We start from the raw sequence: 26,794 nt of genomic DNA on the forward strand, positions 1-26,794 counted from the left end.
CCATAGGGAACAATGTTAAATGTCTCAATTGACCCAATTTTCCTGTTCAATGCCTCAATTGACCCGATTTTTCCATAGGAAACAATGTTAAATGGGCCACAGAGGCCAAATAGGCACCCTGAAGTGTATAATGGCCACCCGAATTGTTAACGCCACCCCACGATTAACGTCAACCCGATGCGTGGCGAGCGCAGTGAGCCCGCGAGGGGCGGCGGTACGCGTCCTACGACCTTTTCATACCCCCACTATCCACGTCGGCGTGGAGTTGAGAATAGAAAGTGTGGCGAGCGCAGCGAGCCACCGAGCCCGAAGCGTGGCGAGCGCAGCGAGCCCCGCGAGGGTACGCGGACAGCTGTGAAGCCCGCGAGGGGACGCGGATACCTGTGAAGGTATCCGCGTCCCCTCGCGGGGCTCGCTGCGCTCGCCACGCTTCGGGCTCGGTGGCTCGCTGCGCTCGCCACACTTTCTATTTTCAACACCACGCCGACGTGGATAGTGGGGGTATGAAAAGGTCGTAGGACGCGTACCGCCGCCCCTCGCGGGCTCGCTGCGCTCGCCACGCTTCGGGTTGACGTTGATCGTGGGGTGGCGTTAACAATTCGGGTGGCCATTATTCACTTCAGGGTGCCTATTTGGCCTCTGTGGCCCATTTAACATTGTTTCCTATGGAAAAATTGGGTCAATTGAGGCATTGAACAGGAAAATCGGGTCAATTGAGACATTTAACATTGTTCCCTATGGGAAATCTCGGGCATCTCGTCTGTCGCATCGCACCTGATTTTTTAGTGCATTCAATGCCCGAGATGGCCGAGATGGGCGCCCTTCTAAGTAAAGAGTACCTAACCCCCTTAGTCCATAGGAGAAGATAGAGAGAATGCAACCAGAATAACCCCTTAGTCCATGGGAGAAGATAGAGATAATGCAACCAGAATAACCCCCTTAGTCCATGGGAGAAGATAGAGAGAATACAACCAGAATAACCCCCTTAGTCCATGGGAGAAGATAGAGAGAATGCAACCAGAATAACCCCCTTAGTCCATGGGAGAAGATAGAGAGAATGCAACCAGAATAACCCCCTTAGTCCATGGGAGAAGATAGAGAGAATGCAACCAGAATAACCCCCTTAGTCCATGAGAGAAGATAGAGAGAATGCAACCAGAATAACCCTGTTAGTCCATGGGAGAAGATAGAGAGAATGCAACCAGAATAACCCCCTTAGTCCATGGGAGAAGATAGAGAGAATGCAACCAGAATAACCCCCTTAGTCCATGGGAGAAGATAGAGAGAATGCAACCAGAATAACCCCCTTAGTCCATGGGAGAAGATAGAGAGAATGCAACCAGAATAACCCCTTAGTCCATGGGAGAAGATAGAGAGAATGCAACCAGAATAACCCCCTTAGTCCATGGGAGAAGATAGAGAGAATGCAACCAGAATAACCCCCTTAGTCCATGGGAGAAGATAGAGAAATGCAACCAGAATAACCCCTTAGTCCATGGGAGAAGATAGAGAAATGCAACCAGAATAACCCCCTTAGTCCGTGGGAGAAGATAGAGAGAATGCAACCAGAATAACCCCTTAGTCCATGAGAGAAGATAGAGAGAATGCAACCAGAATAACCCTGTTAGTCCATGGGAGAAGATAGAGAGAATGCAACCAGAATAACCCCCTTAGTCCATGGGAGAAGATAGAGAGAATGCAACCAGAATAACCCCCTTAGTCCATGGGAGAAGATAGAGAGAATGCAACCAGAATAACCCCCTTAGTCCATGGGAGAAGATAGAGAGAATGCAACCAGAATAACCCCTTAGTCCATGGGAGAAGATAGAGAGAATGCAACCAGAATAACCCCCTTAGTCCATGGGAGAAGATAGAGAGAATGCAACCAGAATAACCCCCTTAGTCCATGGGAGAAGATAGAGAAATGCAACCAGAATAACCCCTTAGTCCATGGGAGAAGATAGAGAAATGCAACCAGAATAACCCCCTTAGTCCGTGGGAGAAGATAGAGAGAATGCAACCAGAATAACCCCTTAGTCCATGGGAGAAGATAGAGAGAATGCAACCAGAATAACCCCTTAGTCCATGGGAGAAGATAGAGAGAATGCAACCTGAATAACCCCCTTAGTCCATGGGAGAGGATAGAGAGAATGCGATCTGTTTGATAAAGCAAATAGCGTTGTGAGTCCGCACCTGTAGGGAATGGCAGAGAAATATTTATTACCTGTGAAGTGCATAAAACATGACTATGTTATCCCAGCAGTAGCACACAGAATATTGGGTAGTACATCCTATTAGAACATTTATATATAAATGAGATGAGTAATTCAAATTTCACCTATTCTTTACTTTTAATATTTTATACCATAAAACTATTTCTGTGTCCCAATGATTGTGCGGCTCTGTTCATAATGACCCTTTTAGTCATAATAAACAATACAAAATCATAATCAGGTGCTAATGCGGCGACCACATAATCTACCTGTGAACCTGGGATTTCCATGGACAATAATGAGAGTTTGGGAAGTGGGATAAATTCGCATAACTACAAAGAATAATATTCGCTGGATGTTATTGATAAGGTCCCAAGGTAAGAAATATACAGACGCTATTATTAAGTAGAAAACAACATCAATAAAAACATGTATAATTAGTGACCGGACCGCTCGGACGTGGCCCTGGAGCTGGGCAGATGTCACATGAGAGTCCCCCTGCTTCATCCTGAAGACGTGTCTCAGTAGGGATCTGACACTGAGCCCGATACAGAGAAACGATATGGAAAATGGAAGAACACAACCAAGCACTGAGACGATTATCGTGTAGGAATAGTCTACTGAAACAGTAAAACCAGACAGAACTGCTTTGTCGGTTTTATTTCTGTCAATGTCAATGTGCAGCATCCATAGCAATGGCATCTCAATGAGAACAGAACATAGCAGTGATCCCATTATGAGCTGAGAGAAAGAAGACGTAACTCTTGCTCTGACACGTAGAATAAGCTGGTGGGAAACGGTGACCAGTCTGACACAGTAGAAGACGGAGAGCCAGGCGGTGTTCCAGAAGCTAACAGCTCTAAGGACACTTTGCAGCATAAGCATGACTAATAAAAGGCTTCTGTCCACAATCAGGTAGATCCCAAAAATGTCTAATGCACCATAAATAGTCAGGAAGACCTGGAAGATCAGGTTGGTCAGCACCATCACAAGCTGGATGTTATCGCACGCCCCGGGATTACTGGTCTCTCTCCAGCGTCTCACATACACATGTACAACTACAGCACAGATAATGGTCCCAGATACCCCAGTGACCATTGTAATCAGCACCATGGACAGTGACAGAGCCGACAACATTCTCTGTTGGGATCTGATTGTTCTCTGGATCCTCTGTAGCAATGATTACTCTGCGGATGAGCAGCCTGTGGTAGAATGATGAGACGGAGGCAGGAGACTGATATAGATCTGGCCATGAGATGCAAATATGTCCTGTGCCTGTATCACATGCATTATGTGGCTGTGTGTGCTGGACGGTGCATGTATAATTAGGGTATAGGATGTCACTCTGGCTGCATCTGATGTATATGATATATCAGCAGGATCACATGTAATGGGCTGTTCCACATGCACAGAAGTCACATCATGGGTTGTATACATGTAACTCCTCAGGGGGGCCAGGATGGGATGTTAGATAAGCATTGGATCTCCCCAGTGGCGGATTCAGGGGGGGGGCACCCGGGCACGTGCCCCCCCTGTCATTAATTTTGTAGTTGAGGACCAGGGCTTTCCAACGAGCCCAGCCCCGTGTCTCTAGCCCCCCGGGAACCGGAGATATCGCCTGGCAAACCTGTAACGGTTTTTCCCCATAGGATAATATGGGACCCGTCAATTCCGACCCCCAACCGGTTCCGACGGCTGCCAGTTCCCACCCTGGCATCACAGAAGCTTGTGGTTGATTTCATTCAATTCCAAATCGCTGGACCTTCAAGATGATACCAGGCTGGTCCAAATCGGTCAATCGGTTCCAGAGATATTGCGTATAAACCGATTTTTTTATTTTTCAAATGCAATTTCATGGCTGTTCATGTTCTTTGAGGGCAGATTACTCTGGAACCAAACGTTCCACTTTCACTGGACCAAAATCATTCAAAGCCCACTCAAAAGTTCTTCAACATAATATTTGTCTCATGTAAATGGGTCAGTTGGTTCCGAAGATATAGCCGGTTAAATTAGATAACTGGTTAAAGGGGGGAGGGGTGGTTTTCTCTCCCCCTCACACCAGAAAATGCATGGACTAGGCTGGTGTAAAAGGGGCCAACCTGGGAATGCATTTTCTGGTGTGAAAGGGGTATTATTTCAAATAGCCGGGACCTGCAGTGCTCTGAATACAGCCAGGCTCTGCCACTGTCAGTGGCTATCACTTCTGCTGTCCCCCATTTACCACGAGCATGTATTCCCCCTTGGCAATGAGCATGTAATCCCACATGGCAACAAGCATGGAACCTCTGGCAATGAGCATGGAACCCTTGGCAATGAGCATGTAGAGAAGCAGCACTTATGTAGCATAATTTTTAATAGGCATTATGGTGTTTGGCATAACACATAATGGACATAATGGCGTGTAATTTAACGTGTAATGGACATTATGGTGTATTTATTTATTATTTATTTATTATTTATTAACAGTTTCTTATATAGCGCACACAGATTCCGCAGCGCTTTACAGAGCATAGTTATAATCAAAAACACATAACAAATTACAGTACAAGACAGTTTAGGACAAGTACATGGTTAATATGGATAGGTGCACCAGGGGACAGGACACTGAAGCAATTATCAGGGTGGCAAAGGTTTATATATTCTAAGAAAGGCACATAAGGAGAGAGGGCCCTGCTCGTGAGAGCTTACATTCTAAAGGGGAGGGTTAGACAGACTGGGGTGACACAGAAGGCGAAGAAGCGAGCTTAGACAGGTTAGGTTGAGAGATTGTCAGGTTTTATGCAGGAGGATGGGAAGAGGTCAGCTTAGTCTTTGATATTTTAAGTCTAAAAAAGCGCTGGGTCATCCAAGAGTAGACAGCAGAGAGACAGTTGGAGATATGAGTGAGGATAGAGGGAGAGAGATCAGGAAAGGATCGGTAGATTTTAGTATTATCAGCATAGAGGTGGTAGTGGAAGTTAAGTGAGCAAATAAGCTCACTCAGAGAGGACATGTAGAGATAGAGAAGAAGAGGGCCAAGAATAAAATGTTGGGGGACACCTATTATCAATGGAAGAGCAGGAGAGGTGAGGTCATTAGAGGTACAGCTTGGCATTTTTAAAACAGACAGTGCATATGCAAGCAGAAAGCGTAATATTCAAAAGTTTTAGCAGTTAAGAGTTGCACTTATGTTGATTGTAGTTTCCTTCAGTTTCTGTCCAGTTTAAGTCCAGGCTAAGTCTAGGCGACAGTGTGCTGTTGTATATTCCTACTTAGAATCTTCCTACTTTGCATTCTGACAAAATTTCTAAAGCCAGATTTCTATAGCCAGCCAAGGCTTAAGCTGGGTACACATATGTACAATTTAATTTTTCTTGCGACCGTTCGATCGGCCGAATACACGTTCGGCCGTCCGAAACATACGACCGATCTGCGCGTACACATATGTACAATTTTACTTGCGACGTCCGATGTACTCCCGTCCAAACAATCGCAAGAAAAAGATTGTACCACCGTACACACTCTCCCGTTCTGGCTATTCGCACGATAAAAATGTACACAACATTATCATAATGGGCTGGATTTAAAAGAGCATACCAAAACGAGGCGTGATCACGGAACAAAGAATCGTTCGTGTAGTACAGTGAATAGAGCCGTGACTATTCAGATCATTGCTAGCTGTACTGGATATACGTACGTACGTTCGTTCGTCTATCGGTGCATTTGGGCCTTTTTAATCATGAGCTTGAGGAGAAGGAAGGCTCGTGCGTGCATTTTGGCTGCTATGGCCATTAGATTGCGGGCTATTAAAAAAAGAAAAAGGACCAAGAATCGGAGCTGCTGGACCAGAGACTGGCTTCTGAGGAGAGACACCTTCTCCCACATGCCATTGCTACAGGAGATACGGGAGAACAATCCTGATGATTTCAGGAATTATCTCCGTATGGATGACGCTACCTTTATGGAGCTGCTGACACTGGTTACCCCTTTAATAGAGAGAGAGGACACCTATTTCAGGAGGCCCATTTCTGCAGAGCAGAGACTGGTGGCAACGCTGCGTTACCTGGCAACAGGCAGGACCCTTGCCGACCTGAGATTCACCACCGCAATATCATCTCAAGCGCTGGGGTTGATAATACCAGACACCTGTGATGCCATCGTCCAAGTTCTTCAGGACAAATACATGAAGGTAAATATGGAAATTACATACATGTCCCCCATATGTATAGCTGTGCACATACCTGTACCCTATATGTATATCTTTACAATGCCTGTTGATTTAATCTTTTACACCAGTGGGTGGGGGGTCATTTTGATAAGGCGGGTAATAGCTTTGAGGCTGCAATGGGGAGGGCTGATGGGTCTAAAATCAACCAAACAGATTATTAATACGCATATACTTTTATATTGCAGTTTCCATCGACCAAGGAGGAGTGGCAAAATATTGCACGTGATTTCCGTGATCTATGGAATTTCCCTAATTGTGGTGGAGCTATCGATGGCAAACACGTCAGGATCATGCCCCCTGCAAAGAGTGGATCTTTTTATTATAATTATAAGGGGTTCTTCAGCATTGTTCTAATGGCCATCGCTAATGCCCGATACGAGTTTGTATTTGTGGACATTGGGAAAAATGGTAGAGTTTCAGATGGAGGAGCCCTGGAGAATACCTTTTTCCACGACCAACTGAAAAAAAATGAACTGAATCTGCCAGAGCGGACTGAAAATGAGCACGGTTTGAACTTTGTTTTTGTGGCGGATGAGGCCTTTGCATTGCACCCTAATGTCCTTAAACCCTACCCACAAAGGGCACTGAACAGGGAACGACGCATTTTTAACTATCGCCTGTCACGTGCCAGGCGAGTGGTTGAAAATGCGTTTGGGATTCTGAGTAATAAATTCAGAATTTTTCACAGTCCCATCAATCTGCGCCTAGATAAGATTGACAAAGTGGTGCTGGCCTGTTGTGTGCTGCACAACTACATGCGCAGAAAAGCGGTGCACACACAACAACTGGGGGCTACAGTGGACGAGAGCCAAGTTGTTGACGAGCCTATTGGTCTGACAGCTTTGGCAACTAATTTAAACACCAGAAATGCATCAACGCAAGCAAAGTTGTCAAGAGACGAGTACTTGAATTATTTCAATGGTGTTGGGGCTGTGGAGTGGCAGAATGACATGATTGCTTAAAAATGTACCTTTTTGTCATTGTAAATATATTGTTTTTTGGTGTGTAATAATCAATATTTTGCCAATAAAATTTGTATACTCACAGTTCCGCACAAGTTGTCCTCTGCGTCTTCTTGCAGCAAGGAGGGGGAGGTGGAGGCCGAATCACGGCAAGTGAGTGGTAGTACTCAGGTGCCAGGCATTCCTGGAGGGCACAATGCCACGGCACCTGGAGTGCAGACTGTACCCAGTACTGGTGTTTATGTACTAGCAAGTAGTTGCTCCACCACACCTATTTCTATGCCAATTTCTCCTGGTACTTTGTACGTATGTATATCTGTGCCCTATAGTCACCCTGCATGGTAAATGATATTTTCACACGGACACCAACTAGATTACAGAATTTTTAATTTTTATATAAATTATTAACTTATAAACTTATAAAAAATATAACATAAATAACAAGTAAATAAATAATAAAGAAATACTTAAACATAAAAATATTTAAAACAATAATGCACTTAAATAAACTATATAAAATATTTACATATGGTGGTAAACTTGTCCCACCCCATAATCCCCTGTATCCATCGGTGGTTGGGAGGGAGATGGACTTTCCAATAAACTCTGGAAGGGGCCACCAGGTGGACCTGGTGGGAGCGTATTAGCCAACGTTGCCGGTTGGTGCTGCCTTTGCCCAGTTGGTGGCTGTAAATGTTGATACTGGGGATATTGCACCGGGTGAAATACCGCTTGTTGGGGTATAGGAGCTGGGCTGATGGGTTGAAATTCAACCCTAGGCAGAGGGGTCTCATCGGTGAGACGTGTGTTCCGGGACAGAGTCCCCACACGGGCCCGGTACAGCGTCTCATAAAATATGCGCTCTACCTCCACCCTTGTAGCCGGGTCCAACTTTCGCAAATTGTCAGCTAATACACTCCCCACCCGGTCCGCATCATCCTCATCCATGCTCATCAATCTGTTGGCAGACTCCAGGATCTTGGTGGTTGCCACGTCCGCAGCATCTGGAGTCTGCCTCGGCCTTTTGCGCCCTCTTCTTGATGGCGCTTCTGCTGGAGGTTGAGCGCTTGTTTGCGGTTCAGCGCTGGTCGTGGCGGTTGGTGTGGGGGTGGAGCAGAGGGCCGGTGAAGGCAGCTGTGATGCCACCTCCAGCGATGCCGAAGATTCATCCTCGGCAAATAGCGATGGCTGTAACAAAACAAGATGACAATGATGTATCACTATCGATTTTTAAGACTTCCATATATTTTTATATCTACGCAGAAGAACGCAGCCCATACACCACCATGTTGCTGCCATGGATGAAAGTGAGCTAGTTGAAGAGGCGTTATGACTGGCATCTCTGGAAACTAATTATTTAGATACCAGACATACCAAATACTAATTTAAACACCAGAAATGCATCTATGCGTGCTAAATTAACAGGGATGAATACATGCAGTATTTTATTGGTGTTGGCGCTGTGGATTGGCAGAATGATATTATTCCGTTAATTTTAGACAACAAAAAATATTACAATAATCCGCGCCAGAAAGACTACAACAGTGTAGATACCAGGGATTACCAATGCCAACCAAAAGTTCCAAATACAAAAAATGTGGTAAATGCACTTGCGATGTCTGAATATTGATCACTGTGTTCTCAGGCGGATAAGAGTATAGCTCCACCACTGAGAAGAACCAGAATTAGGGCCACAGAGAAGGTCAAATTGACGATGTATAACCAAAAGGGGGGGGTATCGCCCCCTGCAACTGACCTCTCTGTTGTGCCCAACAGAGAGGTCAGCTGCAGGGGGCGATACCCCCCCTTTTAATTTTACATGTTCACAATTTTTATACTGTACTTGCTGTTATATTTATCTGGTTTGAAAAAAAAATTTAAAATAAAATCCGTCTACTTACTGTGCCGCAAATGGTGTCATCAGAAACCTCTTGGTTGCACGCGGAGGTGGAGGGGGCAGGCTGGTTCCTTGAAGTGTTGCTGACCGAATCCCTGGGCAGCTCCTGGTCCACCGTGAAGGCCAGCAGGTCGTAGTACCACAGCCTGGGCACATAGACTTGGTCTGCCCCTGCCCCAGACCGCTTTGAGGACTCAACCTTATTCAGTTCTTTTTTAAAGACGGTCCTCATATTGGCAATCCGAGTCCGGACCCACTCTACATTTGCTGTGGGGTAGTATGTCTGGCTCACCCTCACCAGCTCCTCCAGAGCAGATAGCCTCTTCTGCCGATTGGAATGGTCTCTGGATTTTGTGTTCCAGAGACAATTTTGATCCCTGTAGGCCTCAATGAAATCCTTCATGAACTCGACATTTTTTTCTGCCATGGTTGAATTTCTGTTCCAAAAAATAAAATAAAAAGGCATATTATTTTCTTGATACACAAAGCACACCATAAACCATTTAATGTACAGGTGTTCAGTCTGTGGGCCACTAGATATACTGTAGCTATAGTACAGGAGTTGAAACTCTGTGGGACATAGGATACACGGTCACTACAAGCCCCAGCATACCCATGGCCCACAGATTGAAGTCCCTGTCATAGAAAACTACACATTTTGTTTTAATACTCACCGAAATAATTGTCGATACAGTCCGGAAAATTCGCTGCGCTGCTCCGATCAATCCAACAGCAACGACGGAATATTCTTTCGTGCTGAACGTGGCTTGAAACACAGTGATTGGATGAGCACACGAATCTCCGCCCCACTCACGTGCTTCGCGTCACAAAGACACGGGACATCGAGGAGCCATGTCGGAGGGTCTGGCGCCACCGCATATGGGGGAGGCCAGTACAGAACCTACAGAACCTTTGTTTTCCAATTCAGCACTGATAACAACAGATAAAGAAATCGCTGACAACAAGGAGAAAAAAGTGACGCGCGCATCCGCCATGTCATCTGCAGAGGTGGAACTGATGGTCAAAATGCTGGATAGAAGGGACTACGATTGTTCGAGAAAAACATACCCCAAGACAAATTATAGAAAAGAAATTATTATGCAGCGTGTATGCAAGGAGATAAAGGAGAAGTTTGGGAAAAGAAGGTCCAAATACCAGCTCCAAAAACGGTGGTCGGACCTGAAGCACAAGGAGCAGGCCAAGCTCAAGAAAATTCGTGGAATTATTAAAAGAAGTGAGTCCAATGCCCTAGGTAGCTTTATTAATATACTGTCATGATCCATTACATTTTGTGTGTTTTGCTGACATGTTGCTTGTTTTTACTCAGAGGAAATCCATCCCAGGAGAAGACATGAGGAAGGCAGAGACAGGGCCTCCAACCTAAAAATAAAGAAGGAGAGTACAACAGGTAAGGTTTTGTACCAGCACACCAACAGAACAACACATGTTTTATACACACAACAAGGGGTAGTAATATGTCACTTTACCTTGTCACTATAGATGATATCCAGGCTGCGCAGCCGATGGAAGGGACCGCAGAGGGCCACCAAGTGATTGCGATCACCAGCAGTGTAGATGGTGAGTGTATACTGCAAATCATCTTTATGGGATAGTGACGTATCATTTGTGGAAAGGTAAACCTTTCTTTATCTGTACTTATTATAGATATCATCGAGATTTCAGATGTCAGTGCAGAGGGGGAGAAGAACACACCATCACCTGACACGTCCAGCGACGAAAGCACAATGCAAGAAAACATGACACAAGTCCATAAATGTCTACAAGAACTAAGCGGAAAAGTCCATACCGTAGCCCAAAAAATTTCAAAAATCCAAAAAGGCGTAGCAGTAGTACACTCTTTATATGAGAAAATTTACAACGGTTTGCATTGTAAAGTCAAAAAATAGTTTGTGTACTTTATTTAACTTTTTTTCTCCTTCTTGTTTATTTGGAGGCCAGAAGCATGGTGCATGTCGTGGCAAGCAGTCTCACGGCAGCAACGCATCCCATGTGAGCAGGCCGGGATGTTCCCATGTGATGCGTTGCTGCCGTGAGACCGCTTTCCACTACATACACCACCATGTTCAAATGTGTTTTTATGTTTTTTGGGTGGGTGGGCTTTCCTGCTAAACCTTCACACGTGGCACTTATGTCATGGCAAGCAGTCCCACGGCAGCAACGCATCCCATGTGAGCAGGCCGGGATGTTCCCATGTGATGCGTTGCTGCCGTGGGACCGCTTTCCACTACATACACCACCATGTTCAAATGTGTTTTTATGTTTTTTGGGTGGGTGGGCTTTCCTGCTACACCTTCACACGTGGCACTTATGTCATGGCAAGCAGTCCCACGGCAGCAACGCATCACATGTGAGCAGGCCGGGATGTTCCCATGTGATGCGTTGCTGCCGTGGGACCGCTTTCCACTACATACACCACCATGTTCAAATGTGTTTTTATGTTTTTTGGGTGGGTGGGCGTTCCTGCTACACCTTAACGCAAGCACCTGTATGTGATACTCTGTTCAGGTCCGACCACCCAAATAAACAAAGTGTTCACAGTATTTTTTGTCAGTATTTCTTAATAAATGTTAAGTGTTTATGCAGAACAATGAACATCACATATCTATCTATCTATCTATCTATCTATCTATCTATCTATCTATCTATCTATCTTCTATAACTATATCTGTCAGGAATGCACACACAACGATTATTTATTTCAAAAGGAATGCACACACAACGAATATTCTTTAACCGCATGGCGCGGAAAGTACGGGGGAGAAGACTTCCTGTTGTTTACATGCTGCGCTGATGGAGGGATGACGCAGCTAGTCAACACCCACATGGGCGTGCTGCTTTTGGGAGGAATGATCGCAGGAACGGGCTGCATATCGATCGAACGTGCGTACACATGTCACTTTTCTTTCGATATGGAGCCGTCCTGTCGGAAGAATATTAAGCAGCAAAGAACCTGCGACCGACCGACCGTGGACGGCCAAGAGCGTTTTTGGCCGTTTATCGATCGCAACGAAGGGATCGGGACAGCGTACACATATATACAATCGAACGGCCGTTCGTCCGCAGATCGGAAGAACGGCCCGACGATTGTACATATGTGTACCCAGCTTTAGTCAGCCTCCAATACTCAAAAGGTGCCCACACACTAGAACGATTTTTGGGCCGATTGGCCGATTTTCGATAAATCGGCCGATATATCGGCCGATATTTACCGATAATCGGTCAAAAATCGGTCGAAAATCGGCCGATGCTCGCTCCCGTGGATCTTTTGCTAAATCTTCTGATCTTACATGCTGCACAAAAGATCAGAAGATTTAACAAAAGATCCATAGGAACGCACACGGGATCTTAAGAAAAATCTTTGGTAAAGATGTGCACTTGCCTGAAATCTTTTGTCCAGATCGGACAAAAGATTTGAAGGCTAATTTATGCGCACATCTTATAATCGCAGATCTTTCTAGTGTGTGGGCACCTTAATAAGTAGGTCTGTAAAAGCTGTTTCTAACTTCAGTAATTAAGACCGCACCCAATGCCCCTCTCCCACTAGAGAAAGTGAGCAATAAAACTGAGATAAGCAAATGGTGAGATGTTACAGACCATGTCCAAGTCACTAGTCAATTTTAAGTCACTATCTATTTTTAAAAAGAAATTTGTACATTTACCTAAGACAAAGCAAGATACTAATCACAGTGATGCTAGTTCAAATATGACTGTTGCATGAATGGAATTTTACCTGCAATGAGAAGAGAATAAGACGGGAGTTATGTCACAGCAAGTCCAGGCTAAGTCTAGGCGACAGTGTGCTGTTGTATATTCCTACTTAGAATCTTCCTACTTTGCATTCTGACAAAATTTCTAAAGCCAGATTTCTATAGCCAGCCAAGGCTTAGTCAGCCTCCAATACTCTAATAAGTAGGTCTGTAAAAGCTGTTTCTAACTTCAGTAATTAAGACCGCACCCAATGCCCCTCTCCCACTAGAGAAAGTGAGCAATAAAACTGAGATAAGCAAATGGTGAGATGTTACAGACCATGTCCAAGTCACTAGTCAATTTTAAGTCACTATCTATTTTTAAAAAGAAATTTGTACATTTACCTAAGACAAAGCAAGATACTAATCACAGTGATGCTAGTTCAAATATGACTGTTGCATGAATGGAATTTTACCTAAGACAAAGCAAGATACTAATCACAGTGATGCTAGTTCAAATATGACTGTTGCATGAATGGAATTTTACCTGCAATGAGAAGAGAATAAGACGGGAGTTATGTCACAGCAAGTCCAGGCTAAGTCTAGGCGACAGTGTGCTGTTGTATATTCCTACTTAGAATCTTCCTACTTTGCATTCTGACAAAATTTCTAAAGCCAGATTTCTATAGCCAGCCAAGTCTTAGTCAGCCTCCAATACTCTAATAAGTAGGTCTGTAAAAGCTGTTTCTAACTTCAGTAATTAAGACCGCACCCAATGCCCCTCTCCCACTAGAGAAAGTGAGCAATAAAACTGAGATAAGCAAATGGTGAGATGTTACAGACCATGTCCAAGTCACTAGTCAATTTTAAGTCACTATCTATTTTTAAAAAGAAATTTGTACATTTACCTAAGACAAAGCAAGATACTAATCACAGTGATGCTAGTTCAAATATGACTGTTGCATGAAAGGTATGGAATTTTACCTAAGACAAAGCAAGATACTAATCACAGTGATGCTAGTTCAAATATGACTGTTGCATGAATGGAATTTTACCTGCAATGATAAGAGAATAAGACGGGAGTTATGTCACAGCAAGTCCAGGCTAAGTCTAGGCGACAGTGTGCTGTTGTATATTCCTACTTAGAATCTTCCTACTTTGCATTCTGACAAAATTTCTAAAGCCAGATTTCTATAGCCAGCCAAGGCTTAGTCAGCCTCCAATACTCTAATAAGTAGGTCTGTAAAAGCTGTTTCTAACTTCAGTAATTAAGACCGCACCCAATGCCCCTCTCCCACTAGAGAAAGTGAGCAATAAAACTGAGATAAGCAAATGGTGAGATGTTACAGACCATGTCCAAGTCACTAGTCAATTTTAAGTCACTATCTATTTTTAAAAAGAAATTTGTACATTTACCTAAGACAAAGCAAGATACTAATCACAGTGATGCTAGTTCAAATATGACTGTTGCATGAATGGAATTTTACCTGCAATGAGAAGAGAATAAGACGGGAGTTATGTCACAGCAAGTCCAGGCTAAGTCTAGGCGACAGTGTGCTGTTGTATATTCCTACTTAGAATCTTCCTACTTTGCATTCTGACAAAATTTCTAAAGCCAGATTTCTATAGCCAGCCAAGGCTTATACCCCTTTTACACCGCCGAAAAATCCGGGTCAGCGGCGGGTCAGACCCGGATCCGCGGCGGTGTAAATGGGGGGTATCCGTTTCCATTTACACGGGTCCTCTACCCAGGTCCTGACCTGGGTAGAACACGGATAGGACCCGTGTAAATGTCGGTGTAAATGGTCCCGCTGCGGGTGCAGGCACCCGCAGCGGGTCCACAGCGTGCAGCGCTGGGGAAGATGTTCCCAGCTGCTGCGGGAGGAGGGGGGTCCCTGCGGCTGCTGAGGAGAGGGGGGTACCTGTCAGCCTGCTGTGCTGGGGGTACGGGGGTGCTAGGGGTGCTGGGGGTACCTGTCCTGCCTGCGGTCGGATCTCAGCGGAGAAGATGATGTGCGCCGCTGCTGTATCACCCCCCCCCCCCCCCCCCCCGCATCCGGCAGCCGGTCCCTGCGGCGTATGGAGTGTCAGTATCGGCGGTCCCTCCAGCGCATAGGAACTAGTACTAGTTCCCATGCGCCAGAGGGACCCCCGCCACTGACACTCCATACGCCGCACGCCGCAGGGACCGTCTGCCGGGGAGGGGGGGGGGGTGGTACAGCAACGGCGCACATCATCTTCTCCGCTGAGATCCGACCGCAGACAGGACAGGTACCTTCAGCACCCCCCAGCACCCCGGTACCCCCAGGTACACCAAGCACAGCAGGCAGGACAGGTACCCTCCGGCACCCCCAGCACCTTAAAAAAAAAAAAAAAAAAACACTTAACCTGGGTCAGCCCTGATATATATATATATATATATATATATATATATATATTTTTCTATAAATATATATATAAAATATTATTTAAGGCAGGGCTGACCCAGGTTCAGTGTAAATGGTGCAGACCCAGGTCCGACCCAGGTCAAAGTGCTGTGTAAATGGGGTATAAAGCAGGGTCAGACCCTGGATACTCCAGCATTCAAAGACCAGGGTCCGACCAGGGTTTTTGGTGTAAAAGGGGTATAAGTCAGCCTCCAATACTCTAATAAGTAGGTCTGTAAAAGCTGTTTCTAACTTCAGTAATTAAGACCGCACCCAATGCCCCTCTCCCACTAGAGAAAGTGAGCAATAAAACTGAGATAAGCAAATGGTGAGATGTTACAGACCATGTCCAAGTCACTAGTCAATTTTAAGTCACTATCTATTTTTAAAAATAAATTTGTACATTTACCTAAGACAAAGCAAGATACTAATCACAGTGATGCTAGTTCAAATATGACTGTTGCATGAAAGGTATGGAATTTTACCTAAGACAAAGCAAGATACTAATCACAGTGATGCTAGTTCAAATATGACTGTTGCATGAATGGAATTTTACCTGCAATGATAAGAGAATAAGACGGGAGTTATGTCACAGCAAGTCCAGGCTAAGTCTAGGCGACAGTGTGCTGTTGTATATTCCTACTTAGAATCTTCCTACTTTGCATTCTGACAAAATTTCTAAAGCCAGATTTCTATAGCCAGCCAAGGCTTAGTCAGCCTCCAATACTCTAATAAGTAGGTCTGTAAAAGCTGTTTCTAACTTCAGTAATTAAGACCGCACCCAATGCCCCTCTCCCACTAGAGAAAGTGAGCAATAAAACTGAGATAAGCAAATGGTGAGATGTTACAGACCATGTCCAAGTCACTAGTCAATTTTAAGTCACTATCTATTTTTAAAAAGAAATTTGTACATTTACCTAAGACAAAGCAAGATACTAATCACAGTGATGCTAGTTCAAATATGACTGTTGCATGAATGGAATTTTACCTGCAATGAGAAGAGAATAAGACGGGAGTTATGTCACAGCAAGTCCAGGCTAAGTCTAGGCGACAGTGTGCTGTTGTATATTCCTACTTAGAATCTTCCTACTTTGCATTCTGACAAAATTTCTAAAGCCAGATTTCTATAGCCAGCCAAGGCTTAGTCAGCCTCCAATACTCTAATAAGTAGGTCTGTAAAAGCTGTTTCTAACTTCAGTAATTAAGACCGCACCCAATGCCCCTCTCCCACTAGAGAAAGTGAGCAATAAAACTGAGATAAGCAAATGGTGAGATGTTACAGACCATGTCCAAGTCACTAGTCAATTTTAAGTCACTATCTATTTTTAAAAATAAATTTGTACATTTACCTAAGACAAAGCAAGATACTAATCACAGTGATGCTAGTTCAAATATGACTGTTGCATGAAAGGTATGGAATTTTACCTAAGACAAAGCAAGATACTAATCACAGTGATGCTAGTTTAAATATGACTGTTGCATGAATGGAATTTTACCTGCAATGATAAGAGAATAAGACGGGAGTTATGTCACAGCAAGTCCAGGCTAAGTCTAGGCGACAGTGTGCTGTTGTATATTCCTACTTAGAATCTTCCTACTTTGCATTCTGACAAAATTTCTAAAGCCAGATTTCTATAGCCAGCCAAGGCTTAGTCAGCCTCCAATACTCTAATAAGTAGGTCTGTAAAAGCTGTTTCTAACTTCAGTAATTAAGACCGCACCCAATGCCCCTCTCCCACTAGAGAAAGTGAGCAATAAAACTGAGATAAGCAAATGGTGAGATGTTACAGACCATGTCCAAGTCACTAGTCAATTTTAAGTCACTATCTATTTTTAAAAAGAAATTTGTACACTTACCTAAGACAAAGCAAGATACTAATCACAGTGATGCTAGTTCAAATATGACTGTTGCATGAATGGAATTTTACCTAAGACAAAGCAAGATACTAATCACAGTGATGCTAGTTCAAATATGACTGTTGCATGAATGGAATTTTACCTGCAATGAGAAGAGAATAAGACGGGAGTTATGTCACAGCAAGTCCAGGCTAAGTCTAGGCGACAGTGTGCTGTTGTATATTCCTACTTAGAATCTTCCTACTTTGAATTCTGACAAAATTTCTAAAGCCAGATTTCTATAGCCAGCCAAGGCTTAGTCAGCCTCCAATACTGAAAATGTGTAAATGTTTAATGCGAGCCTTTGGTGGACAATGTCCCTGTTTATGAAGTGTATTGTGAATTTTGGCTTAATCTGTGTGGCATTATGTGAATTCTGGCTCAATCCATGTGGCATTATGTGAATTTTGGCTTAATCTGTGTGGCATTATGTGAATTCTGGCTCAATCCATGTGGCATTATGTGAATTTTGTCTCAATCCGTGTGGCATTATGTGAATTTTGGCTCAATCCATGTGGCATTATGGGAATTTTGGCTCAATTCGTGTGGCATTATTTGAATTTTTTCCCAATCCATTTGGCATTATGTGAATTTTGGCTCAATCCGTGTGTGTTATTATGTAAATTTTGTCTCAATCCACGTGGCATTATGTGAATTTTGACACAATCCATGTGGCATTATTTGAATTTTGGCTCAATCTATGTGGCATTATGTCAATTTTGGCTCATTCCATTTGGCATCATGTGTAAGGGGCAAGTATAATGGGGTCTAGTACAGGCATGTCCAACGTTGGCCCTCCAGATGTTGTGAAACTACACATCCCAGCATGCTTTGCAATAGTTTTAGCATTCTCTAATAGCAAAACTGTGGCAAAGCATGCTGGGATGTGTAGTTTCACAACATCTGGAGGGCCAACGTTGGACATGCCTGGTCTAGTATTTTGTTGCATAATGTGTAGAAGTTGTATATGGTGTTGACACGCCCCCCTGTTGAGTGGCCACACTCCCTTTTCCGGAGCGCGCCTTTGGCGCGCGCACAACTACATCCTTCGCTTTTGTCGCCATGGTGGACCTGCGTACTTTAAATGCCAGGGCCTATTTTTAATTCCATTCCCACACTCTCCTGCCACTCTTAGCATGTACACTGGCACCACTAACACCGCCCCTCCCCCACCCAAACCCTTTTTTATCATGGTGCCCCCCCTGTCATTTTATCCTGGATCCGCCCCTGGATCTCCCCGATAGATTTTGTAAGACAGTAACTAACCTGTATTCATAGAGCATGAGAATAGCAGGTTATCTTACTGATGTGGAACTATGGGCCTTATTTTGGTTCATTCTTTCTGACAAAATCCTTCTTAGATGGACAAAACCATGTGCGCTGCAGGTGGGGCAGATGTAACATGCACAGAGAGTTAGATTTGGGTGAGTTATTTTGTTTCTGTGCAGGGTAAATACTGGCTCCTTTATTTTTACACTGCAATATAGATCTCACTTTGAAGTAAAACCCCACCCAAATCTAATTCTCTCTGCACAAGTAACATGTGTCCCACCTGCAGTGCACATGGTTTTGTCCATCTAAGAAGGATTTTGTCAGAAAGAGTGAACTAGAATAAGGCCCTAAGCCTCAGAATCCTGGACTTTACAGATATAGCCACGCTCATCTTGCCTACCTATGGTGGTCTGATCACAATGCAATCCGCAGCACAGCGTGTCGCAGGCTGGCGAAACATTGCACAGCTCGGCTAGTGTGGCGTATGAAGTATAATGCTTATAGAGTATGGATCATATATTTCACCAGCGCTTCCTCTGTAGCCTTGTTGTCACTAACAGTAGGTGAAGTAAAAAATATTGTGATAGACTTCAGGCAGTGAGATAAAGGAGTATATTTATTGAGATTTAAAATGAGTACAAAAGATTTTGGGCAGTATTCAATGTGAATACCGGCGAGGTGCAGCGAATCCTGTTTAGGATTCGCTGCACATTCGCCACGTTCCGGAGCCTCGCCGGCTCCGGTATTCAACGAGTCAGGGGCTCGCTGCCCCTGACCGGCGAATATGAGCTCCTGTGGCGAACGCCGCAGGGAGCCTGAGGACAGTGGCAGGCTCCCCGGGAGCCAGGCAGCACAGGCTGCCCCCCGGGGGTGCCAGCAGGGGACCGGGTATATTCACTACACCCGATCGTGCATATGTAACGATCGGGTGCAGTGAATATATGAATATCTAATGAGCGGCTCGGCTCCGGCGCCCCTGCTGGCTGCTGTGTAAAAAAAATAAAAATATATATTTTTTAAATTAAATATATATTCATGTGTTTTCAGCACATGAATAAAAATAGCATGCCCCTCCTCAGAATAAAATTCCTGATTTTTTTACACCAAATGTAAAAAACAAAACACTTTATTTTAAAAGTTCACATTCCACTTCTCCATAAAAAGATAGCGATTGCTACTCGGTGAATCATGGCGAAAAAATCCTTCAAATGTATTCGCCATCTGGTCATTGACTAGGGTGATTCACCGTTTTAGCCAAAAATTCGCCAAACAGCACAAATTCGCCATAAAAACATGGCGAATCAGGCTCATTGAATACCGCCCTTTGGGGGAAATCTACTAAGAATACGAATATGATTTAAACTTAGGAGCTTTCCATGGCGTTTACATTTGTATTTGTAAATATGAATAGAAATTGCTGCATTTTCAAGATAGTAAATACCGAAAATACGAATTTGTAAAAAATAGGTGCTTTTCTTTTCAAATGTATGTTGTTTCTGACTTAGGGGAGCACCTCCTACCCCACCTCATTTGACTTCTTCCTTCAAGCTTACTAATTTGGGGTGTAGGAGTCTACACTGCTTTTTCATTCCTATAACGTACATTGTACCACTAGACAGTGATCCAGTGCGAAATGACCCCACTTATAGCTTTTCTGGAAACCCCTTACTACATTTCCCCCATGGTGTACAACAAATATGAAAATATAAAAAATGTAAAGAGAAATTTATAGAAAAGTGGACAAACTTTTTACCCCGAAGGGCAATTGGAGCCTGCGGGATGGTGGAAAGGGCAGGGGAGCAGTCCGGACAGTGCGCCCTGACAGGCTCCCAATTGCATGCACAGGGTAAAGATGGCTCCAGCGATGAAGATCAGTCACAACTTTGGCATGTTTCCAGCCCTTGTTGGCACTTCTTCAAAAGGTGCTTTTATTTTTATTTATTTATTAACAGTTTCTTATATAGGGCACACATATTCTGCAGCGCTGTACAGAGTATATGTGAACATTCACACCAGTCTCTGCCCCAGTGGAGCTTACAATCTACGAATACAGAGAAAAATGAATTTGCCAACCATGTTGATCTTACGCATATCGACCTTTTTCATATGTCAACCTTTAGTGGTCGCTCCTAATGCATGTCGACTGCATACTGCTTGACCTAATGACACCATACCCAAACAGAGAAGGGAAGCAACTGGAGGTAGTGTATGCCCCTTTGACACCAGAAAATGCAGGAACTTACCTGGGAATTTGGTCCTGAGATCATGCCGGGGGGTATTCCCGGCTTGGCCCTTTCACACCAGCCTAGCTTTCCGGTTGACCCGGGTCTAGTGCTGGTGTGAATGGGTCCAGGGCTAAAAATCCTGGCAAAGGTGGTGTCACAACCTTACGATAACGCCTTCCCAAAAGAACGTAACTTATACCTAAGGACTTGTAAATAGGTTTGAGAAGAATAGCAGCCGGGGTGTGCAAGGGCGGATCCAGGAATAAATGACAGGGGTCACATGCCCCCCTATATCCGCCACTGGGTATATGTAGTATCACAGTGTGTTTTACCTGAGTGCGTATCCTGGACCCCGGCTCTCTGTCATCACGTTCTCTCCTCTGCTCACACACTGCTGTCACTGGTCTGTAGCTTCTACCATCTCCTTCACCTACTTCTCTATTCATTCATAGCTCAGTGTAACCTGCGAGTTCCTCATATTTCCTACCGTCCCTCCTCCTTACTCCCCACGCCCAGAGCAGGTGCCACCACCTTCCCCAGCTTGCTGCACTCATTAGGGACAGTGGGAAGGGGGAGAAGAGTCCACACCCACCTCTGCTCCTGCAATAGTGATTTCCATTCTCTGGACGCAGACGTAATTCTGGGCTGCAAATAACAGCAGTGACTGATAAGAGGGGAAAGAAGATCATGGTGACATTGTTATTACTCAGGGGGGCCCACTGAACATGGCGGTAGCCTGTTGGAGGCTATAGGTCTGGAGGGTTCTTATCGAATGCGCGCCGTGCACAGAGCCGGATTAAGGCGGGTGCAGGCGGAGAAAGGCTTGTACTGCGATTGGAGCACTGTGATCAGCAGTGATTGGAGTACGCAGCTGAATAAGGCACCATAGTAATCAGGGCGCTGACAGTGTCTTCTTCATTGCTGTCAGCACCCTGATTACTATGCACGGATGTCAAGATCCCATTCACCACATCCGATGTAATAACTCTCTTTGCACAGGTTACATCTGCCCCACCTGCAGTGTAGCATGGTTTTGTCCATTAAAGAAGGCGTTTGCTTTAGCAAGCCAACCGGAATTACCCCTTAGTGTATTCTACAAGCACCCAAAGAGGAAACGTGCGGTCCCCCCAACAAACTGAAGCATACACATTCGTAATAATAACCAGACGTCTCCTCCTCTCCACTTCCAAGCGGAACTAATTGTCATCAAAGTGAGGTTCATTGGGGCAGATGTATTAAGCCTTAACAAGAGATAAATGCAAGGGTGATAAGGAGAGATAAACGTCCAGCCAATCAGCTCCTTACTGACTTTTTTCAAACACAGGCTGTGACATGGCAGTTGGCAGGTGATTGGCTGGACGTTTATCTCTCCTTATCACCCTTGGATTTATCTCTTGTTAAAGCTTAATACATCTGCCCCAAAGTTACCATCGTGTAACTGCACCTTCCTAAAAAAATATCATACGTCTCCTCTTCTCCGCCTCAAAATGAGAGTAGAACGTTTGTCTTCTCTATTCGGATCTGTCACACACGACTCCAAAAATACCAAAAAAGGTAAAATAACATATATAGGGGGAAATTTACTAAGATGTGTATTCTACTTCACATGTGATGTTGCTATGGGCAACCAATCAGAATCTACTACTTATTTATTTAGCACCCCTGCTCTAGAAGATAGTAGACAGGATCTGATTGGTTGCCATAGCAACATCACATGTGAAGTAGAATACACATCTTAGTAAATTTCCCTCTCAGTGTAGTATTTATTAAATAAAAACATATAAAATAGGCACTTCAACATAGAACAGCCATGGAACATCAGGTGAAAAAATAGACATTAGTCTAGGAAATCAAACAGCTCCCTACAACGCGTTTCGGCCTCCTCCAAGGCCGAAACACGTTGGGGGGAGCCGGTGTCCACACAGTGCTAAAAGTGGATATATATATATATATATATATATATATATATATATATATATATATATATCATCACAGGCAGTTACAGTAATTATATTATTACTCTGTTATTGCAACCCTGATGTAGGACAAACAGAAAAGAAGTGCTGGTTTTTAGAATATATTAATTTAATATGTAAAAATGATGATGTACTGTATATTATAACAATAGTGAAAACAATGTAAGGCTGATGTAATATTAAAAATAAGGCATGCATCTTTTTAGATTTAAAAAGTTGTCATTAAAAAAAATGAATGAAGACAATTTTCCTCAACGCAATGCCCTCCCACGCACAATAAGACTGTCCTCTAGTCTCCAATACTTCAATTGTTCCAGGAAAACTCACATACCCAGGCAGCCTATCAGAACCTTCATAAACCTTTCCTATCCAATCACATCCCCACTGTACAGTCCTCACATATTCTCACTTCTTCTCTCTCTCACTTTCCCATTCTCCTGTCCCCAGGCCAACATTGCTGGGTCATCCTATCATACAGCCAGTGCCGAAATTGGGCATGAAAGTCTGTCCTTTGCGGTAATCGCATATGTTAGTACATGTACGATTAGTATCAATGCGATGTGTGTCTGGATGTACTAATGTTGGTTAATACTTCCCACCCCAAGTCTTAAAACATCTCCTCCAATATAATTTTACATTATTACAGTCTCTGAGATTTCCAACCAGAATAGTAGGCTATTGATTAATGATATATCTTCTTTCTTTAACGTTAAAAGAAAAATTAAAATTATTATTATTATTACACATTGTAATTTTTTGATGTTTGATCCTTAGAAGAACCTTAATGAAGATGGGTTCACTCTAATGTGTAAAGACGGGGTCACTAGTTATCTTCTACTGTAGTGTTAGACTGATGATTAAATCCAGCTGAGGAAGCTTCACCTACACTAGGTGGTCAGTGGGCACACTGGGTGGTCAGTGGGCACACTAGGTGGTCAGTGGGTGACACTAGGTGGTCAGTGGGTGACACCAGGTGGTCAGTGGGTGACACCAGGTGGTCAGTGGGTGACACTGTGTGAGTGCGCGACTGTAGATTCATAACTGGGTGCGGAAGCTCAGTCCGCTCCCCTCCATCCGCTTCTTGTATTCCGCATCGAACACAGTATTCTGGGACTCTGAAAAATGCGTCTTCCAATCCCCGACTTCCCCTGATAAAAAAGAATCCAAATCACGGAATGAGTAACACATGGATACAGCACGTAGAGCAAGAAAATGGCCCATACTTAGTAAATACCCCCTGGTTGATTCTAAGGTTGGATAGTAATAGGTACTGGAGTTGCGGCTATTGGAAAGTCACCACAAATGGTTTTAGATGCTGAGAAGGCGGCAATGTGCGTTGGGTTTATAGCCGACACGTTACCACAACAGACATTCCCTGCTCCATAATTACAAACCGCCACTCGGCCATTCAGCATGATGCTATCTAACCTAGAATGAGCAAGCCGTCTGTTGCCCATGTGAAGGCCACATGGACTGCAGTAGACCACAGTGGCTTCACTGGGTGTGGCACAAACCTCAGAGCTGTGGGATGCTTTTATCTGGGTGGAGCAAATATTTCATGTGCCCCCTTCCCCATCTGTCTCACTGGCCAGGGGGGGACTTCTAATGTATTACATTTTTTATGGTACATTTTCAAAGACTTAAAAAATTGCAGCTTATTACATCTATTGACTTATAACATCATCATTAAAATACATTTGGGATGTTGGGTTGTGTCAAAGCATTCAGATGTTAAAACAAAACTATGGCAGAATCTGAGACCATTTTATCCCATCCTCAACTGCTGTTGATTTGTAGAAACAATTGATTTCTACCTTTCCTCATGAATGGAGAGATGGACTGGTCTAATATAGCTTTTGGTAGGGCGCTGAAGTTGGCCATCGGATTTTCCTTCATTGCCTGGAATGATGTGTGATGCCGGATCTTCTCAAGAACCTCATCTGAAAGGTTCTTCCCTAAGAACTTCATTATCTTTCTGATCTCTCGTTTTGGGTCCTGTTGACAAAAGAGTTTTTGTAACTATATGAGAACCTGGACTATCTGAGAACTTATATATACACCTTGTGTCCCATCAGTCCTACTCACCTCCACCAAATCCTCATAAAACACATAGAGAATCCGATGTCTGTCTTTTTCTTTCCACCAGCCAATTACATGGTCAAACCAGCTTCCCCAAGCCACTGAAAAGCAGAAGATTGTTTTTTTTCTGAACAACAGAAGCCCACTATAGTCTTAGGCAAATTAAGGGGGCATTTCCTATTTCCTGTAAAACGCAACGCCAGTCTGTGTATCCAATCTTACCGCAGCAGCAGTAATATACCGTAAACTGTGATATGATTTTACTAGAGCTGCAATCTATGGCCACAATATGCAATATAGATGGATGGGGGGAGGGAGGCCATGTGTGATCATAGGTAATCATGTCCTTCTCCGTTCAATGTTATATTCATTTCGCTCGGTAGATACATTTCCTTTGAGGACATTTATTTAATAATCTCTCCTCCATCTCAGAGGGTTCCCACCTTCAAAACCTGGGGATCATTACAAAGTATAGTCATCCCTTTGTCTCACCATCTCCTGCCAGGAACACTGAGAAGTACTCATCCCAGGTCCCAGGCTCCGGCATGCCCTTATTCATCCTCTGGAAGTGAAAGTAGGATACCATGCAGTCCTTTGCATTCCTAGCAACGTATATAACCTGCCAGGGACAGGAAGAACACACATAAAAATAATATGCGTTATATCCGTTCTTTTTAAGGTATTGATACATGTTCCTCAAAATAGCGGCATAGGAATCTGCCTTGACAAAGTGGTGAACTGCGAAACGTACGTCAGGTTTTTTTTTTTGCTCTGCACTGCTGCATCTACTCTGACCTTTGAATTGTGTGATTGCTAATATAAAGACAGAGGGGGGAATGTACTAATCGCATATGTACTGTCACGATTCGGGTAATGAAACAGACTTTCTTACCATTCAAGTGTCTGAGCAGACTGTGCCTGCATCTCAAGCCAGGATGCAGCCCGCGTCCTGTGTGCAGTATGGCTGCTCTGCAATCACCTGCGTGTTCTCCCAGCGCGGCTGAGCCTGCGGCTGTGCAGCATGTCTCCTCTCTCATACTGGGTGATAGTCCACAGCGCCCGAAAATCTCCCAGTCCACCGCCATTGCTCCTGGCCACAAGCATGGTGTGTAAAAACAAAATTTCCCTCCATAGCCTGACATGGGGTCTGCCATGTTCTTTACAGTCACATGTCATTCCGAGCCAATCCTGTGTGCAGTGGCGTAACTATAAAATTTGCTCCCCAAGCCAAAAAAGTTTCCTGCGCCCCCACAATAAAATTCTGGTGAAACAAACAGGGCTGTTTCTAGACAATATGGCTCCCAGTTTTAACAGTAAAAATGTGCCCCACATACAGATAATTTAAAATATAAAAAATGCGCACATTTTGCGTGGCCTCGCTTCAAAGAGTAATGGGCATTATGCCACACACCGTAATGCCAATATGCGACACACTGCTATGCCCATTACACAATATGCCACACACTGCAATGCCCATTGCACATGCCACCCACCGCAATGCCTATTACACAATATGTGACACACCGTAATGCCCATTACAAATGACACAAACCACAATGCCACTTACACATTACGTCACACACTGTAATGTCCCTTACACTATACGCCACACACCGTAATGGCACTTGTTTATACATATATATATATCAAAGACAAAGGGAAGATCAGAGTGCACTCAAATCGTACCACCTAGCATGCATCAACATAAGAAATGATTACACAATCATTGATTTTCCATGATGGGTTTGTGGAGTTCAGCAGTAAGACGAAGACTTCGTTCACACAAATATTTTCTTTATTAAAAGAAGCCCAACGCGTTTCGTCAACACGACTTCATCAGGGGCCATACAAAGTACAGATTCAGATATAAAGGTTTACAGTCAAGGGGTATTCTTTATACCAAACAAACGTATATTTTAGAGTTCGCTATCTGG

At 44.0% G+C, this 26,794-nt stretch overlaps 2 protein-coding genes across 3 annotated transcripts in view; both read right to left on the reverse strand.

Moving 5' to 3' along the window:
- Positions 1 to 23,589: 23,589 nt before the first annotated feature.
- Positions 23,590 to 26,794, reverse strand: part of LOC146019857 (sulfotransferase 1C4-like) — a 37,942-nt gene continuing 34,737 nt past the window's right edge. For both annotated transcript variants that reach the window (XM_083152469.1, XM_083152471.1), the window contains 5 exons: positions 25,353 to 25,479; positions 24,867 to 24,961; positions 24,596 to 24,776; positions 23,776 to 23,929; positions 23,590 to 23,712 (listed from right to left, as the gene is read on the reverse strand). In XM_083152469.1, the coding sequence (XP_083008595.1) occupies positions 23,817 to 23,929; positions 24,596 to 24,776; positions 24,867 to 24,961; positions 25,353 to 25,479 (516 nt within the window). In that variant the 3' untranslated portion in view covers positions 23,590 to 23,712; positions 23,776 to 23,816. The remainder of the gene's footprint in view (positions 23,713 to 23,775; positions 23,930 to 24,595; positions 24,777 to 24,866; positions 24,962 to 25,352; positions 25,480 to 26,794) is intronic.
- Positions 23,683 to 26,794, reverse strand: part of LOC146019856 (sulfotransferase 1C2-like) — a 65,619-nt gene continuing 62,507 nt past the window's right edge. Inside the window, exon 9 of the mRNA XM_083152468.1 lies at positions 23,683 to 23,712. The gene's annotated coding sequence lies outside the window, so the exon portion shown is untranslated. The remainder of the gene's footprint in view (positions 23,713 to 26,794) is intronic.

Source organism: Crinia signifera, chromosome 7 (assembly GCF_055691185.1).
Source record: "Crinia signifera chromosome 7, ASM5569118v1, whole genome shotgun sequence".
NCBI lineage: Eukaryota > Metazoa > Chordata > Amphibia > Anura > Myobatrachidae > Crinia > Crinia signifera.